The sequence below is a fragment of the Ptychodera flava genome, assembly GCF_041260155.1.
Source record: "Ptychodera flava strain L36383 chromosome 23 unlocalized genomic scaffold, AS_Pfla_20210202 Scaffold_24__1_contigs__length_23054250_pilon, whole genome shotgun sequence".
NCBI classification, from domain to species: Eukaryota; Metazoa; Hemichordata; class Enteropneusta; family Ptychoderidae; genus Ptychodera; species Ptychodera flava.
The window spans coordinates 1,542,972-1,563,009 of record NW_027248278.1 but is presented as its reverse complement, the minus strand read 5'-3'; the positions used below and the strand labels follow the sequence as shown (position 1 = coordinate 1,563,009).

The window sequence follows — 20,038 nt, the reverse complement described above, 5'->3', positions numbered from 1 at the left end:
TGCCATGATGCTTCTCAAGGCTGCATCTCAAAGAGAGGCTGTCCCTCATTATAATATCATTTGCATGCCTTGAATTTATGCAAATCTGGTACCCAGCTCTCAGCATGTATGGCTAGGCTTAGCTTAATTGTCACATGATTACACTGCACTCAATCTGATTTATCTTCAGTTCATGCAATATCAAATCTTTCAGAAATGTAAACATCAATTGCATGCTTAGTTAAGACTGGACTTTAATACAAAACCCTGAGAAATATAACATGATTTTCCTAACTTCACTGTCAACCATACCACGGTGGTCAGAAGGAAGATAGGTACAAATTTCGGGCTGGCCTTGTTCAGGAATGGAAAGTTTGCTGATAGCAACTGGCTTTGTAACCAGACTGAAGCTTGTTCTGAAATTGCTCATATTTGTGCAAAGTGTGCCCAGGCGTGATACAGCAGATAATTACACAAATGTGAGGGTGCTTTTCCGTACTAAGAGTTACACGGAAGGTACTCTAGGTACAAGATAATATAAGTCTTCTTGATGATAAATATGTCACAGCAATGTACAGAATACTGGTACAGCAATGATAGTAGCAATGTATGGAATACTGACACAGCAATATTATAATGGTGGCAATGTATGGAATACTGATACAGCAATATTATAATGGTAGCAATGTCTGGAATACTGATACAGCAATATTATAATGGTAGCAATGTATGGAATACTGATACAGCAATAGTATAATGGTAGCAATGTATGGAATACTGACACAGCAATATTATAATGGTAGCAATGTATGGAATACTGATACAGCAATAGTAGCAATGTATGGAATACTGACACAGCAATAGTATAATGGTAGCAATGTATGGAATACTGATACAGCAATAGTATAATGGTAGCAATGTATGGAATACTGACACAGCAATATTATAATGGTAGCAATGTATGGAATGCTGATACAGCAATAGTAGCAATGTATGGAATACTGACACAGCAATAGATGATGGTAGCAATGTATGGAATACTGATACAGCAATGATGGTAGCAATGTATGGAATACTGATACAGCAATGTATAATGGTAGCAATGTATGGAATACTGACACAGCAATGATAGTAGCAATAATGTATGGAATACTGACACAGCAATATTATAATGGTGGCAAATGTATGGAATACTGACACAGCAATATTACAATGGTAGCAATGTATGGAATACTGACACAGCAATTGTATAATGGTAGCAATGTATGGAATACTGATACAGCGATGATGGTAGCAATGTATGGAATACTGACACAGCAATGATAGTAGCAATTAATGTATGGAATACTGACACAGCAATAGTATAATGGTGGCAAATGTATGGAATACTGACACAGCAATAGTATAATGGTAACAATGTATGGAATACTGACACAGCAATAGCATAATGGTAGCAATGTATGGAATACTGACACAGCAATATTATATGGTAGCAATGTATGGAATACTGATACAGCGATGATGGTAGCAATGTATGGAATACTGACACAGCAATGATAGTAGCAATTAATGTATGGAATACTGACACAGCAATAGTATAATGGTGGCAATGTATGGAATACTGACACAGCAATAGTTAATGGTACAATGTATGGAATACTGACACAGCAATAGTATAATGGTAACAATGTATGGAATACTGACACAGCAATAGCATAATGGTAACAATGTATGGAATACTGACACAGCAATAGCATAATGGTAGCAATGTATGGAATACTGACACAGCAATAGTATAATGGTAACAATGTATGGAATACTGACACAGCAATATTACAATGGTAGCAATGTATGGAATACTGATACAGAAATGATGGTAGCAATGTATGGAATACTGATACAGCAATGATGGTAGCAATGTATGGAATACTGATACAGCAATAGTATAATGGTAGCAATGTATGGAATACTGATACAGCAATATTATAATGGTAGCAATGTATGGAATACTGATACAGCAATAGTATAATGGTAGCAATGTATGGAATACTGACACAGCAATAGTATAATGGTGGCAATGTATGGAATACTGATACAGCAATGATGGTAGCAATGTATGGAATACTGACGCAGCAATAGTATAATGGTAACAATGTACGGAATACTGATACAGCAAAAACAGTCACAGTGTGACGTATGTAAGAGTGCCTCTATTAAACAGCATACTCTGAGTTCTGAGTACTCAGACTTACAGACGCTGAGTAAACCTGCTTACTCTAACTTGCATATATGCCAGTAATGGCAAAGTTGGACTTGAATATGCTGATTATGCAGCCTACTCTGACTTGATAAAAACACCGCAATTATACAGTGTCGCTCAAATTTGATCAGAATTGGTACATACCAGTATGGGTACCAAAGATCAACATTTCTATCTGTTCAGTGCAGGAAAATTCTATGTTGATTTTATGACAATGATTTCTGCACAGTACAACCAGAAAAACAACAAGAAATATTTAAACCAGAAAAACAAGAATGACAAAAGTTGGACATGCTGCTACAGAGAAATAGATGTTTTGATTAAAAATACGGGAAAAATTGTCCTAAAAACACAAATATTGAAATTTCACCACATTTTTGCAAACAGCTTCTCAGCTTGTTAAAAGATGATCTGCAACATTTCGCAAAATCTATCAGCAATATCACTAGGCCATATGTATGTTGTAGCTATAGCATGCAATCTTATTTGCGCTAGTGATATGGATGTACATTGTATCCTCAGACACCGTCGAACTGAAAAAATTATAAATCTGAAAATTTACTCAGAAAAAAAAATTAGCACAGCTTTTCTCATTTGTAAAAAATTTTTTTTTTAGAAATTTACAATTGTAAAAACAAAATGTTCACAATTTCATTGTGACCACCCCCTTCCCAAGATCTAATGGTCCGTCCCTTAGTTTGAGCAGGTCTGTTAATATGTAACAGTTCATAAACAATCACAGGAAATGACTCAAGGTCAGTGGAGTATCCTGTTTCAGTCATTAGCATGCCACCACTACTGAACATTTGCAGAATTTCCCTTTTTCTTACCTCATTTGCACATTTTTGACACTGACGTGTTCATTTGAACAATGTCACATCTCAACCCCTGCATCTACCTGTACACCAAAAACTGAGATGGTAGCTTAGGCTGAATGGGAGCTTTTGTGTGTGACGGACATACATCCGCACATACATACCCACATACATACAGACATACAGACACCACCGACTTACCATATAAGCTCTTTTTGGTATTTATATAAATACCAAATATGAACTAAAAATTACATAAACTTGCTGTTTTCATATTTCAAACTGTACGCACTGTGAAAATTATTGGCAGTTTTTTTCCTACTTTTAACCGGCCACTTTCCATTGCTTCTCTGTCTCTACAGTGGGAACTCAACATTAAGGAGTGTCAACCTTAGGACCATTTATTGTCACATTCAGGAGGACATGCCAAATGTGTCAAGAGTAGCTGCTGATGATCAGGATGCAGTACATGAAACTGTCAGTGCCATGCACACACAATTGAAATCGAGGATGAATAAGTTGGAAAGCCCAGAGGGCTATTTTATGCCATCATCTACCGTGATATAGATGGAGCATGTGGATATGCAAAAACCATCAATTTTATTAGCAAACATTGCCATGGTAAATTGAAAACTTTGCAACATTCACATTTGCTTTATATCAGAATTAATGTGGGAGATTTTGAACTTGATTAAAAAGTATTTTTCAGCAGATAAGAGATTCAAGAAGTTGCGGGAGTGAGCAACCAAAATTTAGTAATGGGTGGTCCTAAAGACAAGTATCAACTTAACTCCAACAGACATTGGTCAGTCTTTTAGTCAAGTTTGCCGAGTCACAGTGGGAAGATATTGTGAGAATGTAATGAAAAGTGGATACTACATTTGCATAATTATAAAGTGGGTTTTAAAACTTAATCCTTGAGAATTAGTTTTTCTCACTATTGAACTATGAGAAATAAGTTTAGACTGATGATGAGAATTAAATTCTTATAGATTTATAGCAAGAAATTACAGTTAATGCAGGGTTATAAGAGGAATAGTATTTCTTGCAGATTGCCTGTGAGAAATTCTCACAGATAGATAGTAAGACAACATGAATTCTCACACCATGCAAAGCTAGAAAGTGTCCAGCTCTCACAAAATTCTTTCAGTGTTTCCGCTGCCCGCTCGCCAAATCGCAAATGCGAGAAAAAAGTAGCGTTTGGCGAGAAGATTTTGGCAAAAATTAGCCAAACTTGCGAATCAAAAATTGCACTTTGACGTAATGACTTTGTCTGTCCGCGTGCACATGTCCTGCATTCAACTTGAGATGTAATGCTTTATCTCTGTGCATCCCCAACCTTATGCGTCAGGAGATCCTATTTGTAACGCATACAGTACACAACAGTAATGAATAAAATTGTAACGAAATAGCTCACAAACCAAAAGTACCCATATGTTTACCATGACTATTTGACTAAAGTGTTGCTAAGTTTTGGGTTGGACTACGTGCAATGTGTGCCGACAGATTACTCCATGCAGTGACAGCCATGTCGTCGTCTGCACTGAAGGATCGTAATGAGAGTGAAACTAAGTAAAAACGGCAAACTTTTCTTTTTGACTTTGGCTGCTCCATCAATATGGGGGGGACCACCCCTACAACACACATTCTAAGCGCAAGTAAAGCTATGAAATGGAAAGAAAGATTATGATCAATGTAGGAAAGTCAACCGTGAATTTAGAAAGGAAGGTAGCGGCATGCATGGTCAAAAGCATACGCATAGCATTTTTTAGAACATAGAGCAAGTAAGGCACTCCTGAATAGCGAAAATGTTCGTGGTGTATTGCTGCCAACAAGAAAATACCTTTACTGGCGTTAGAAACTTGTGTGAATTGGCTTCCTTAAAGACAAATTCGCGACAAATTTCAGTGTATCACGGACCATGATGTATTGTGACATAACATCGTACACCGCGGAGTGACCTCACTTTCACTTCACGCACGCCAGTGAGGTGAATTGGGATTTGACTATACAGGACAGTGAATATTGCAGAAATTATGTGACAAAGGACAGAACTTAGTGTTTATCATTGACATAATGTTGAAACTTTGAATACTGGTGTAAAGGTTGAAAAATCCACACTTCAATATTTTGTTCTCACGGCAGTGTGACTCAAAAATGACGTGAACAACCGCAAGTTACCGGATGTCCGCGGTCAAGAAAACGTATAAATACAAACTTTCAGAGAAGGCGCTTGCTCGTCCGCTGAGTCGGCCTTGTTCCGCATTCATATCGTGCAAATAAATACGCAAAGTCTTGTCGCGATATTTTAGCATTAACTTGATCGTCAGTGAAACAAAAAGATGTTTTGCCATATCAAAAGGGTATATATTTGATATTTTACGGTTCTGTTTACATAATAGATGTAAACATTTGGATTTATGATCCGTGATTTCCGCGATCCATGGCATGATTCAAGCTGGCTGTGAATACACACTGACGTCTTTGATGATGACCCCTGACTCAAGCGCCATTAATATGCTGTACGCTGTCCGAGCTTCGCTTGCTAAACTTCAAGTGTAAAGCAAATGTATTGGAAGTCTAAAATGCACGTATTTCTCAAGTCTGAGAGTATTTTACTTTTGAACTGCTACGAGAATGGATATCTGATTCATTTGAAAAAACTAGTATGCTGAACCAGGTTTCGTGCCATTGTCTGTAGTGATATACGCACGATAGCGATTTCAGGTTTGTTACTAAATATAGTTGCATACGCCTAACTTTGGACAAGAGTCGCTTCGGACAAATTTTATGTTGCATGTGTGTCTGATGTTGGCACCTTGTAATCTGAACCATAAATTGGTGTTACTTTTAGTATCCATAGTAACACTAACAGGGTTTATTTCCGTCATTCTTACGGATGTACAGACAAATATTTATTTTTGCATATTAATGAGAAAGAAATGACGTCATTTGCTATCAGTGATATCGGCTTGGCTAATTGAATATCTGGTTTGGCGAATACATTTTTAGGGCTTCTAGCCAAATTTGCTACAAGATTTTGGAACCCAGGGGAAACACTGTCTTTGATATAGTATCTTTCTATGGTGATACCTGCAGTATAGTAAGCTAGTTGTGCAGACTAGGTAACTACCGTATCATGAAGTCTGGTTGGCTAGTCCTGCAATCTGGTTAGCTAGACCACCAGTCCAGGTAACCCATCCTGCAGACTAGGTAGCTATTCCTACAGTCAGGTTTATAGCTAGTCTTAGCCAGTCAATCATACAGTCTTTATCACTTATTTTCATTTATAGTTATTGGTTATTCAGACAAGTGGAATAACAATGCTCTGTTCAAGCCAAACTTTTCATCATTATCTAGTCTGGAATTTGCTGACACCAGATTTGCAACTGAAAATTGTTACATACCTTGTGATGGTGTGTTGAGAAAGTATCCCGGCATACTGATGATAGTGTTGATTGGTTCAATTATTGTCATCATACCCTCCTAAAAATGATAACATTAACAACTGTCAGTATGATACATTTTTAGAGACCGTAAATAGACTTTAATGAAAATAAATTTGCATAGTGTTTCCATTTTCATCTAAGTACTTAATAGATGATTTACTGCTTGAAAATGACATTGTTCTTGCAATAATGAATCATATTGTGTTTCCTGAAGACAAAAAGTTTGATACATTGTTAAATAACTAATAGGACTGATGAGTCAGATTGACAGTGTCATAGAGCTCGATCAAGCACTTTATAGAAATTGCCAAACTGAACATCAAACTGAGCATGAAAATGCTCGATTGCACATTTTGTAGAAAGCAGAAAACTGAGCATCAACTGAGCTCACTGAATTGAGCGCAATGGCACCTCAAATGATAGGATGGGGTATATGCAATCGGCATTTTCACAATTGAGTGTACCAACTTTTGTTCTTGAGTGTTACGGAAAAAATTCTAAAAAACTATTTTACAGTATATATTTACTCTTGTGATAGCTTTTTGAGTAAGATTTTCTGAGCAAATCAAAGCAAAAATTACAAAAATCGGACCATGTTTGGCAAAGATATGGCATTTTTTGTGGTGTGAAAATGGTCAAATTTGACTGTTACGAAGGTACACTGCATTTTTCAACTTTAAGAAAATGCTGTTTTCATAATGTAAACTCTAGTAAAGGTACATGTTTTTTCTTTCTGTGTGGTCTTAAGGATGTCTAATACAAGTAGTAAGTAGCGCCATGGTATGCTATTCACCAGTTGATTAATACCATTAATAAATCGAAAAATAGCCCATCATTACGGATTTTTTCGTTTTTCATTATGGACAATTAACCCAGTGTATAACTTGCTTCTAATCTATAGTTATTTTGTAAAATGTTGTTAAAATCCATTGCAGGTATCTGTTAAGTACTGTAATAAACTCTACTGTCATAAGCATCCATTCGTTTATTTTCAAGAATTTGCCAAAGACTCAGCCTAAATTTTCCGGAAATTTATGTAGTGTCCGTACCCCACCATTTAATTCCACACCTATATTAGGCTTTCAGCAAACAAAGGTAAAATACATATTGTAGTACTTGGTATAGATGAATGATATATGCATTCATCTTAGACAATCACCATTTAAAACAATATATATGAATTATAGGCCAAATGTAGTGTCCGTACCCCCCATGTAGTGTCCGTACCCCTTTTCCAGTGGATTACACTGATTTGGATTTTACTGAAGTAAAAGGTTTGATATACCCCTAGTACACTGCTGAGTGGTTTAATTATAATGTAACCATGTAAAATCAGTGTAAAGTCAAACACTAAAATGAATTTCAATTGACAGATGGATTCAATGAGGTAATTTTGGGTCAACACAATATACAGTATGTTTTTGTACAGGAATTTTGCCCTGGATAAAAATAGTGCCAATGACCCTGTAGCTACAATATAGATGGATGGTATGGAACATGTACGTAGTATATACTACCAGATATAGTGAGTGCACAGGTCCTATTCTAATGGCAGAAGAAATGTTTAATTTCGGCTCACACTTACCAATACCCCAAACCCCACCCCTACATACCGGTACACAGATATTAACCCTTTCAGGCCAGATACCCTATATACAGGGGAAATTTGGGTACGTTCCCAGAAAGTCAGGCCTGAAAGGGTTAATCAATAGCCAACATAGAAAACTGCCATCAGGGCCTATACTTTAGTTTCTTTGCTGTCTATCTCTGACATAAGGTGGACTCTTATACAATCAGGCGATTGGATAAAAAGTCTTAAAACGTCAATGTTCATTAGACAAGGGGTTCCTGAGATGATCATTCATTAAATATGCCAAATAGCAATAACTATCAGCTCAAAATTAGTGAGGCAAGGGTTCTCAGAAAGTAGATTAGTGAAATCATTTAAGAAGTTCTACGGTAGATACGAGATGTTGTATCAAAATATGACCTGTCTGTTACTCAAATGATGAGTGACAGCATACCAAATTTTGACTCACAAATTTAAAGTAATTTGGTGAATTCACCAAATAACAATGGATTTGTCGCTTTGGGTCAATCTTGACGGGTGCGGCTAGCTGGCAGGGTACGCTTACCCATTCCGGACACCTGGTACCACCACTATTTTGTGGTTCAAGATGACCCCATTGCCTTTGTCATTTTCAATATGTTCCTTGGACCTGGTAACTTTCTTAGTTACCTTGAATGATAACGATTATTGTACCTGATTTGATGTCTATTGATGCTGCTCAATGCCTTTCAGTGCAAGTACATCTCTATATCAACAATATGTGCCAGTATAGTAAGTGTCATTAAATGTGATGCATTACTTTTTGAGGCATGAGCTTACATTATCTACAACTCTGCGGTAATCCACCTTGCATAGCAGTCAGTTAGCTAAAACCCCTCGAAATAGACATTTCAACAACTGGCCTAGCATCTGAAATATCTGGGTTTGTGATATTTAAGAGAAATCAGAGGATGTATTTGAATCAGCTTTTGGCAAAACCATAATGAATACAATAGCATTAGTAATAAAAATGATTCCTGCATAAATATAAAAAAATAGCGTTGCTCGCATCTAAAAAAAACGAAGTACATGTTCCTGTTTCCTGTTTTTCACTTGCGAACAAAAAGTGCTATTTGTATTTGCAAAAGGTTTTAATTTTCAATGTTTAGACAGTAGTCCGTTTTAATGACCAATTTTCAATTTTGAATATTAACAGTAAAAATTTAGTGGCCCAAACTTGAAATGTTTGGATATCAAATTAAAGTAATACACAGACAGAGTCGGAATATAAGGTGCAATATTAACACACCAACTAAACTGATAAGAATGAAACTACCAACAGCTTCAATGATATCAAATATTGGACATCAGTCAAAACAAAATTCAATTATTTCCCAGTTGTGTGAGTAGTATGTGTGACTCAAAATGTGAATTTATTGGTTTCAGATAAAATGTATAACAGTAATTTGACAATTATTGTAAGCAAATATATTGGAAATCAACATGATTGTCCACAAAAAGCTGAAAGTTGTGATCAAAGCAGAAAAACACCGGTCGTTTGTTCAATGATCCATGATAAATTCGCACCTTGGAAGGAACAAATTTATATAGTGTCAGGGAGTTAGGTAGTCAAATTTGTTGTTTATTCTGTTTGTGTGGTGGAGTGACCTGACATCATCCTAAATTGCTCATGTTCTTAATCATGTTTATGAGTTGCACTGCGCTACCCTCCATACTGTGATGATTTACTTAATCAACCAATGGCCTGTCAACTGTCTGTATGTTTATATAAAACACAATGATTGGACTAAGAAAGATACTACCGTATGTTCACATTCACAAAATTTAGGTCGGACCTGGGCAAGGTACAATAATCCTCTGTGGGGAAAAAATTTGGTTCACCCTCACATATTACAGGACCTGCCTAGTTTTGCCAAAAAGAATTAATCTAACTGCTAAATGACATTTGAACTGCAGACATCTCCAGTGTTGGTTTCATGAACTTTATGAGACAGAATTGGACTTGCAGATTGTACAGAAATGCATGTAACCATGCGGTGCACAGTGTTTCTGATGTCTTTGTTAACTAATGCCTTTCTTTCAAGTAATGTTAATCAGATGATGTGGTCCCACTTGTGGAGCAAGACCTGGTGGGAAGATATTGTGTTGAGGACATGGAATGATAAAGACTGGAACGAAAACTTTTAGGTTCAGTTGGGCATCATCTGGGTCCAGACATGACCAAAATTTTGAGGCAGTACTGGATTCCCCTATTGCCCAGCCGAAACTAGACCAATTCTGGCCTGACCTAGAGTGTCCATATTGACAATATTGAGTTGACTCAAACCTGGGCTGGCCAAGGGCTGACATAAACTACTCAATGTAAAAATGACATGTACTGGAGTCTGTATTCACAGTAGAGTGCATCTTTCCACATGGCATTCTTGTGGATACAAATCTCTTATCAGTGCTAGGGTATCCCTGAACGAAATATTGGCTAAAGCTGATCCACTATATTGTATCATAAATAACCTCAGATTTGTTTCTTGGTCAACTTTCACTACAAACTGATACCAAATATGACTACATTGTTTCACAGTTTACAAAACTTGTCTTAAAAGATATCTGGGGTTGGTATAGGTTATTTAAGGTCGTAGACTAAAGATTAGCTCCAAAAATACAAAATTACTGCCATGGTCCCCCCCCCCCCCCCCCCCCAAGTTTGAAGAAATAAGTTGCCTTAGTTTGTGTCTTGGGACTTATATACCAAATTACAAAGCTATGAGACAAGCAAATTTGCAGATTGTTGATAAAATGTTATCTTGACAGGTTCACTGATACAACTGTTATGTTGCAACTTGACCTTTTTCAAAATTATGGATCTGTCTTTAAAAGCAGTTGTCTTTTCTTCCAGTAGCATGTCATATTGACCAGTATTTGGCTTGTCAACACACATGTACAAGCATTGCCATTTTTTGTTCAATGAATTTTAGTTCAGACTTAATTTCAGTGGAAAACAATTTTAATGCATGTTGTGTAGTGTCCGTTCCCCACCCCACAAACTAGTTAAATACAACTATTAATCAGTGAGTAGGGTTAATATTAGAAATTTTATAGCTTGATGATTTTACTGTTTTATCAAAAAACTTAAAAGTTTTCAATTTGTTCTTATTGTTGATGCAAAATTTATATTTATATTTATATTAATTACACTGTGGTGAAAAGTTTACAGGATAAGGCAAAATGGTAAGAAAACCAAGTTTCTTCATCAATTAATCAGCTATTATTTCTACACTAAATGTAAATGATCAGCTTCAGTACAGGTTTGCTTTGGGCTGGTGTTGTAGTGTCCGTACCCCTTGTACATACTTTATGAAATATTTTGATGAGTCTTTCCAACATGGATTAACATATGAAAGAACGCTATATATCATAGCTATGCATGCTGCCAATTATCATTTTAAGTTTTGGGATTCACTGTGGAAGATTATTAAGCAATAATTGAAATGTGTTCGTTGTTCTTTAAAAAATAAAGTGTTTCAACTTTGTCAAAGCAGGTTGCTCCATACTTATATTCGCTTATATATATGAAGCCAGAGAGCTTGCGTACTTCTGCATGTATCACACAGGATGAATTCAACATTTGTTGTCACTCAGAAATCTGATAACTGATTACTGATGATTTGAAGCATCTTGGGCCAGAGGCTAGAGCAGTGGACGCACGATCTAAGAATGGTGAATTTGAGCCCCAGCAAAGCTATGGTGTTGTGTCCTTTAGCAAAACACTTTATTCCTCATTGCTTCTCCCTACCCAGGAGTGATGGGTACCTGATAGGACACTGATAGGACAGTGGTTGTAATGTGTGCGTTTCGCTCTGCTGCGCTTATTGGCTGCACATGTGAGCTGTTCTTTGCTCCCTCAGGAGTTGAGTGATCAGTACTTTGTTAAAGTGCAGTGGTAGTCGTGCTGCACATGCTCCTGAGGGGTCCCCCCTGTTGTAAACATATCCAAGAATGCCAAACTAAGTTACAGGTTGATTACAATGTTTGTGATATTGCCACTTAATTGTTAAAATGGCTGCTGATCTGTCACAAGCATACCAACTTACCAAATCTAAAGTGCCATAAAAGGTCAATTAATCTCAGTTGAATATCTGCTGAATATTGAACAGTAATCACACGCTGGATTGAAATCACATTTGATCATGATTTTCCTGAATTGGACTCTGCTATTGTTATCAATTGAGCGTACTTGAGAACACTTAACTGTATGCTACGTGTGTTGATAAGCCAACACACTATCAATGACTGGGCTACAGTAACGCAAGCTACAGAAATCTACAGCTCGCAGAGCAATGCCAGCTGCAGCAAGAAGAATCTGTTCCGTAGTCTGCATGAATGTACGTGTCAAGAGAACAGGGTATATGGTGCACTATACTCGGCTATGGAGAATCCACTTCACTACGAAGTTTGCCCTGTTGTGTGGTGCAAACGAGAATTTCATGTACAGGTATCAAGTCAAGCGAAGGACCTTTCATTGTTTTTTGTTGTTGTAATTCGGATAGTTTTCAATCGGATTCGAACCCACAACATACGGCATGTAAATGTAAGGTTATCTCATATGAACGAGGATTCAGACCAACCCGGCAATCAGGAGGTACAACAACAAATTTTGCTGAGCACCAGTAGGCCACACTAGGCTGTTGGATCACTGTCATGACCATGGTAGTCACAGTATCTCTCCACACGTCTCTATGTGTAGCCGTGCAATTTTCCTGTCAAAAAATGCCACAAAAAACGCGCTTGTTTTATCCATTCTTTTCTGTCATTTAACTATTTCTTGCCACATATTACTAGAAGAAAAAGCAATGGTGATCAACAGTGGGTCCTCATGGGTCAAGTACTTGTGGGACTGGATTCTTTTATATCCCTTTTCCTGTCAAGTCCATATTTCACCGTTAGGTCAAGATGGTTAAAATTAACAAAACACAACACATTCCATATGGTGTATTTAACATAATACTGTACATTTGAAGGCTGTTGAAAACATAAATACTGTAAACTTCATTTTTTGGGACTAAAGATACTATAACAGACAAGCCAAGTGGGTGGGCTCAATAACGCTTTTAATGGACTTGGCTGATGGGGAAGTGATACTGTCTGGCAGGAAAAGGGATATCCATGTACAGTTCGTGTTCTCTCTTAATTTAGAGATGTATTATGCGCACTCGCAGTAACGTTTTGACCCGTTGACCCTTTGTTGCGCGTGTGTAGAGCAGGAAGTTGATCGTAACTAAATGTCAGAGGTCAGAGCTAGCTCCGATCGCGCGGATCGCGCTAAGTTTTCTGCCTGTCTACACGGTGTGTACTCCTTCGGAAGCTTCTGCTGTATACGGTAAACTTGCCAAATCAGGTCCACAGTTACAATAGATCAGCAATCAATGGTAAATATACCTCTTTACAGTGATCCCATGATAAATTTGTGGAACCCGCGCTTCATTTTTTACTTTCCTGGGAGCACGATGCAAGGCCTCCGTGGCAGGGCTGTGTGTGTTACCGGCGTTGAGGCCACATAACGCCGGTACCCTGCGATGCAGAGCCCGCTGCCCGAACTTGTATTTCATGTTTGCATGCACGGCAGTTGTATTTCTTTTGGTGTTAAACTTCACCATTGTACCGTCGACTGTTCGTCCCTCCCTGCCTGTCGTTGTTGATCATTTCGAATATGTTGCAATGGGGCTGTGTATGGCTTATAATTATAAATATGATGACGACTGCACTCTAGTCTGCAGAGGTACGTCAAAGGTGATCGTCAAAAACCTAAGCTTCTGCAATGACCCTCGGGGGCTAGGCTTCCATAACTGACGTAGGTTTCTAAAACTATACCGGTATTTCATTTCCTTCCCCTCAGTCTTATGCTACATGCCGACGCCACCAAAGGAGCCTCGCCATAAAGAGGTTGGCAGCAGGATCCGGACAAATGGAAGGAAACCAATTGAAGAGGAATTTTAGTCAGACGTACGACACCAGGATGATAAAATTTGCCTAAATAAAATTTGCTTCATGCCCATTATAACGTTTGTCTAGTTTGTCTAGTCAAGCTTATAGGCTGATTTTCAGGTTGTTTTGATTTTGCTCTTGTTTTTGGGAAAACTATTTCCTCAAAACACCTAGTTTGAGGGTTTTCTTTCGGTTTTGTTCTTCTTTTTTATCATCATTATATTTTTTGCACAGTGCAATGAAAGCATTTGTTCTTAGGTGAATATAAAAGACACATGTCAGCAGCATATCACTCATAGTTAGTTACTCAACAGGACTGTCCATGCCGCTCTATAAAGTACTACAAAAACAAGACAGAGAAACATTTATTTTAATATTGCAAGAGTATTTATTTGAAAATTATAATACTTAAGGTGAGGTATGTAAGACCCCCAAAATTGACAAAGTGAGCGTCAAAGTGCTCGATCGAGCACTTTACGGAAAATGGCAACTGAGCGTCAAACTGAGCGTCAAACTGAGCGATCAAGCACTTTGTGGAAATTGTCAAACTGAGCGTCAAAGTGAGCGTCAAAGTGAGCGTGATGGCGCCTCCAACGATAGGATGTGGTACAAGTAATTTTGCCATCAGCTGTGAGATCGCGTCCCTCCAGGTCGATGTTTACATTCACTATGGCGGTACCGAACGAACTTCGTGAGTCGTCAATCCCGCAACCATCACCAACCCAGAAACGGAAACGCAATGATATATCTTCAGCTTCGAAGCGCCTACATCTCGAGTAAGTACAAATTATGTGTGTCCATTGCATTGATTTACAGATGACCCCAGTGACGTACGTACGGTACATATGCACTGTACACGTCGGCCAGTCTCAACTGATAACACAAACTTGGAAAATTACCTAGAAGCCACTAAACTAGCGCTAGTTGAAATCCCATTTCACAACACAAAAAACAACATGACACGTGCCGAACGCATAGCAATTAAAACACTATCGAAGAACACGAATCTCACTATCAAACCATTTGATAAGGGACGCGGGACAGCAGTCATGAACACAATAGATTACATAAAAGAGTGTGAACGACAACTCGGCGACTCCAACTACTACACAAAACTAGCTACAAACGACACAAAACAAACAGTGGAAAAAATACACCAACTAACGACAGAAATGCACAACAAAAAAAAACATCGACATCCACACTTATAAATACATAGATCCATTCTACAAAAATACGCGAACACCACGCTGGTACATTCTACCGAAATTACATAAAGCGCCACCAACGGACACAAAATTCGCAGGTCGCCCAATTATAAGCGGTTGCTCAAGTCCAACCTTTCACATATACACATATACACGTCGCAATGTAATAAAGGGAAAGCGGCTGCACACATCGCCTACACTATTTTTACGTTCTCTGTGTTTGTGTTCGATTTTGTGTGTTTGACTATTGGTGTAGATATAAGCCATGGCGAGACGTAGCCGTAATCTGGCTGTCGAATGACAGGTGATCCTTTGACGCTACGTTTCGAAACCAGTGTGTGGTTTCTTCCTCAGTCGCTTTTCTTTGGAGATTTTTCTCCTTAGATTTGTGTCACTGTTCGTGGTTTAATTAATGTCAGTGTTTTGTTCGTCTAGCAGGGAGGCTAGAATACTTATGTTTGGGTCAGTTTGTTGTGTCGCATTTTTTTCGGTCGTTTCTCTAAGATTATGCACTTGTGCATTTATGAGTGTGTCGCCAATGTTTGGATTTCTTTTGTAAGCAATGATCGGTTTCATTGTGAATAATTATTTAGTGTTTGATCTTTTTCTATTTCTTCCCAGTTCTTCAGGAGTGCTTGTTTGATGTCTTTTGTTTTGATGTGTGGACTATATTTGGTAGCAAATATCAATTTATTTGTGTTGTTGTTGTGCGTTTGTTTGTGATTTAAATGTGTTTTTCGTGTAGCGTAATTTGTTTCCGCATTGATGTTTGATATTTCTTGTTGTGGATATTCTCGCATTAATAGCTTTTCATTAAATGTTTTGACTTTGTTGTTGAAATCTTCTTCATTGTTACATGTCCTCATGTACCTTAATGTTTCGCCTTTGATTAGGCCTTTGAAGGTTGATTTTGGATGACATGATTTTCTATGTAGGAACTGGAATGTATCTGTTGGTTTTGTGTGTGTTCTGGTGTCTAGTATGTTTTCATTGTTGTATCGTTGACCTTTGTAAATGATTAGGTCAAGATATGTTATTTCGTGTGAGGAACTTTCATATGAAAATTTGAAAGTGGGATGCATTTTGTTAATTAGTGTAATGAATTCGTGGAGTTCGTGTTCAGTTCCAATGAAGATTAGGAAAATGTCGTCTCTGAATCTACACCATAGTGATATTTTTGTTGTGTGTTGATGTATGATTTTCAGTTCTAATTCGTGAAATGTGATGTCAGCAATATTTTCTTTGGAGATTTTTCTCCTTAGATTTGTGTCACTGTTCGTGGTTTAATTAATGTCAGTGTTTTGTTCGTCTAGCAGGGAGGCTAGAATACTTATGTTTGGGTCAGTTTGTTGTGTCGCATTTTTTTCGGTCGTTTCTCTAAGATTATGCACTTGTGCATTTATGAGTGTGTCGCCAATGTTTGGATTTCTTTTGTAAGCGATGATCGGTTTCATTGTGAATAAATTATTTAGTGTTTGATCTTTTTCTATTTCTTCCCAGTTCTTCAGGAGTGCTTGTTTGATGTCTTTTGTTTTGATGTGTGGACTATATTTGGTAGCAAATATCAATTTATTTGTGTTGTTGTTGTGCGTTTGTTTGTGATTTAAATGTGTTTTTCGTGTAGCGTAATTTGTTTCCGCATTGATGTTTGATATTTCTTGTTGTGGATATTCTCGCATTAATAGCTTTTCATTAAATGTTTTGACTTTGTTGTTGAAATCTTCTTCATTGTTACATGTCCTCATGTACCTTAATGTTTCGCCTTTGATTAGGCCCTTGAAGGTTGATTTTGGATGACATGATTTTCTATGTAGGAACTGGAATGTATCTGTTGGTTTTGTGTGTGTTCTGGTGTCTAGTATGTTTTCATTGTTGTATCGTTGACCTTTGTAAATGACTAGGTCAAGATATGTTATTTCGTGTGAGGAACTTTCATATGAAAATTTGAAAGTGGGATGCATTTTGTTAATTAGTGTAATGAATTCGTGGAGTTCGTGTTCAGTTCCAATGAAGATTAGGAAAATGTCGTCTCTGAATCTACACCATAGTGATATTTTTGTTGTGTGTTGATGTATGATTTTCAGTTCTAATTCGTGAAATGTGATGTCAGCAATATTCGGTGACGATGGGGAACCCATTGCACAACCGCATGTCTGTTTGTAGAATTCGTTGTTAAATTCGAATGTGTTGTTTTTCAGAATAATGTTTAGCATAGCTAACATGTATTCTGTTGGTGGTTTATGGATATTTGTTTGTTCATTGTTTGTTTGCGTTGCATTGTTTAATGCTTTGCTGATAGCCTGTATGGCGTCATCATGTTGTGTATTTGTGTACATAGAGACTACGTCTAATGTGACTAGGATGGCATTGTTCGGAGCCTGGATTGAGTCCATTTTCCGTATGAAATCTGTAGTGTCTTTTATGTATGTCGGTTGTTTTGCTACGATCTGTTTGAGGAAGTGGTCCAGGAATTCCGATATCCCCATCGTCACCGAATATTGCTGACATCACATTTCACGAATTAGAACTGAAAATCATACATCAACACACAACAAAAATATCACTATGGTGTAGATTCAGAGACGACATTTTCCTAATCTTCATTGGAACTGAACACGAACTCCACGAATTCATTACACTAATTAACAAAATGCATCCCACTTTCAAATTTTCATATGAAAGTTCCTCACACGAAATAACATATCTTGACCTAGTCATTTACAAAGGTCAACGATACAACAATGAAAACATACTAGACACCAGAACACACACAAAACCAACAGATACATTCCAGTTCCTACATAGAAATCATGTCATCCAAAATCAACCTTCAAAGGCCTAATCAAAGGCGAAACATTAAGGTACATGAGGACATGTAACAATGAAGAAGATTTCAACAACAAAGTCAAAACATTTAATGAAAAGCTATTAATGCGAGAATATCCACAACAAGAAATATCAAACATCAATGCGGAAACAAATTACGCTACACGAAAAACACATTTAAATCACAAACAAACGCACAACAACAACACAAATAAATTGATATTTGCTACCAAATATAGTCCACACATCAAAACAAAAGACATCAAACAAGCACTCCTGAAGAACTGGGAAGAAATAGAAAAAGATCAAACACTAAATAATTTATTCACAATGAAACCGATCATCGCTTACAAAGAAATCCAAACATTGGCGACACACTCATAAATGCACAAGTGCATAATCTTAGAGAAACGACCGAAAAAAATGCGACACAACAAACTGACCCAAACATAAGTATTCTAGCCTCCCTGCTAGACGAACAAAACACTGACATTAATTAAACCACGAACAGTGACACAAATCTAAGGAGAAAAATCTCCAAAGAAAATATTGCTGACATCACATTTCACGAATTAGAACTGAAAATCATACATCACACACAACAAAAATATCACTATGGTGTAGATTCAGAGACGACATTTTCCTAATCTTCATTGGAACTGAACACGAACTCCACGAATTCATTACACTAATTAACAAAATGCATCCCACTTTCAAATTTTCATATGAAAGTTCCTCACACGAAATAACATATCTTGACCTAATCATTTACAAAGGTCACGATACAACAATGAAAACATACTAGACACCAGAACACACACAAAACCAACAGATACATTCCAGTTCCTACATAGAAAATCATGTCATCCAAAATCAACCTTCAAAGGCCTAATCAAAGGCGAAACATTAAGGTACATGAGGACATGTAACAATGAAGAAGATTTCAACAACAAAGTCAAAACATTTAATGAAAAGCTATTAATGCGAGAATATCCACAACAAGAAATATCAAACATCAATGCGGAAACAAATTACGCTACACGAAAAACACATTTAAATCACAAACAAACGCACAACAACAACACAAATAAATTGATATTTGCTACCAAATATAGTCCACACATCAAACAAAAGACATCAAACAAGCACTCCTGAAGAACTGGGAAGAAATAGAAAAAGATCAAACACTAAATAATTTATTCACAATGAAACCGATCATCGCTTACAAAAGAAATCCAAACATTGGCGACACACTCATAAATGCACAAGTGCATAATCTTAGAGAAACGACCGAAAAAAATGCGACACAACAAACTGACCCAAACATAAGTATTCTAGCCTCCCTGCTAGACGAACAAAACACTGACATTAATTAAACCACGAACAGTGACACAAATCTAAGGAGAAAAATCTCCAAAGAAAAGCGACTGAGGAAGAAACCACACACTGGTTTCGAAACGTAGCGTCAAAGGATCACCCTGTCATTCGACAGCCAGATTACGGCTACGTCTCGCCATGGCTTATATCTACACCAATAGTCAAACACACAAAATCGAACACAAACACAGAGAACGTAAAAATAGTGTAGGCGATGTGTGCAGCCGCTTTCCCTTTATTACATTGTTTTCTGTATGGCGACCATGGCATCGCTTTCCCTTCAGTTACGTAGTATGCATTAAAACGTCATTATCCAAAAACATAAAACAAAAACGGAGCTAGAGAAGTCTGAAAGCTAAATATTATCCATCGAGTCTAAATCTGTATAGCTCAATAGATTTAACCATGGACATAAAGAAAGACCGTGGCCTGAGGAAAACAGTAAAGCTAGCACACTTCCGCACCTTTACGCCCGAGACGTATAGCCTCTACGGTATACCGCTGCTAATGATAAGCAAATCGTATATTTGAAATCTTTTTCGCTAAAATGGAGAAAATCACATTTTATCAGAATT

At 37.3% G+C, this 20,038-nt stretch overlaps 1 protein-coding gene across 1 annotated transcript in view; it reads right to left on the bottom strand.

The window, feature by feature from the left end:
- The window catches only part of LOC139124770 (putative hydroxypyruvate isomerase), a 131,626-nt gene that overhangs the window by 26,113 nt on the left and 85,475 nt on the right, over positions 1-20,038 (bottom strand). The window contains exon 4 of the mRNA XM_070690880.1: positions 6,462-6,540. Coding sequence (XP_070546981.1) covers positions 6,462-6,540 — 79 coding nt within the window. The remainder of the gene's footprint in view (positions 1-6,461; positions 6,541-20,038) is intronic.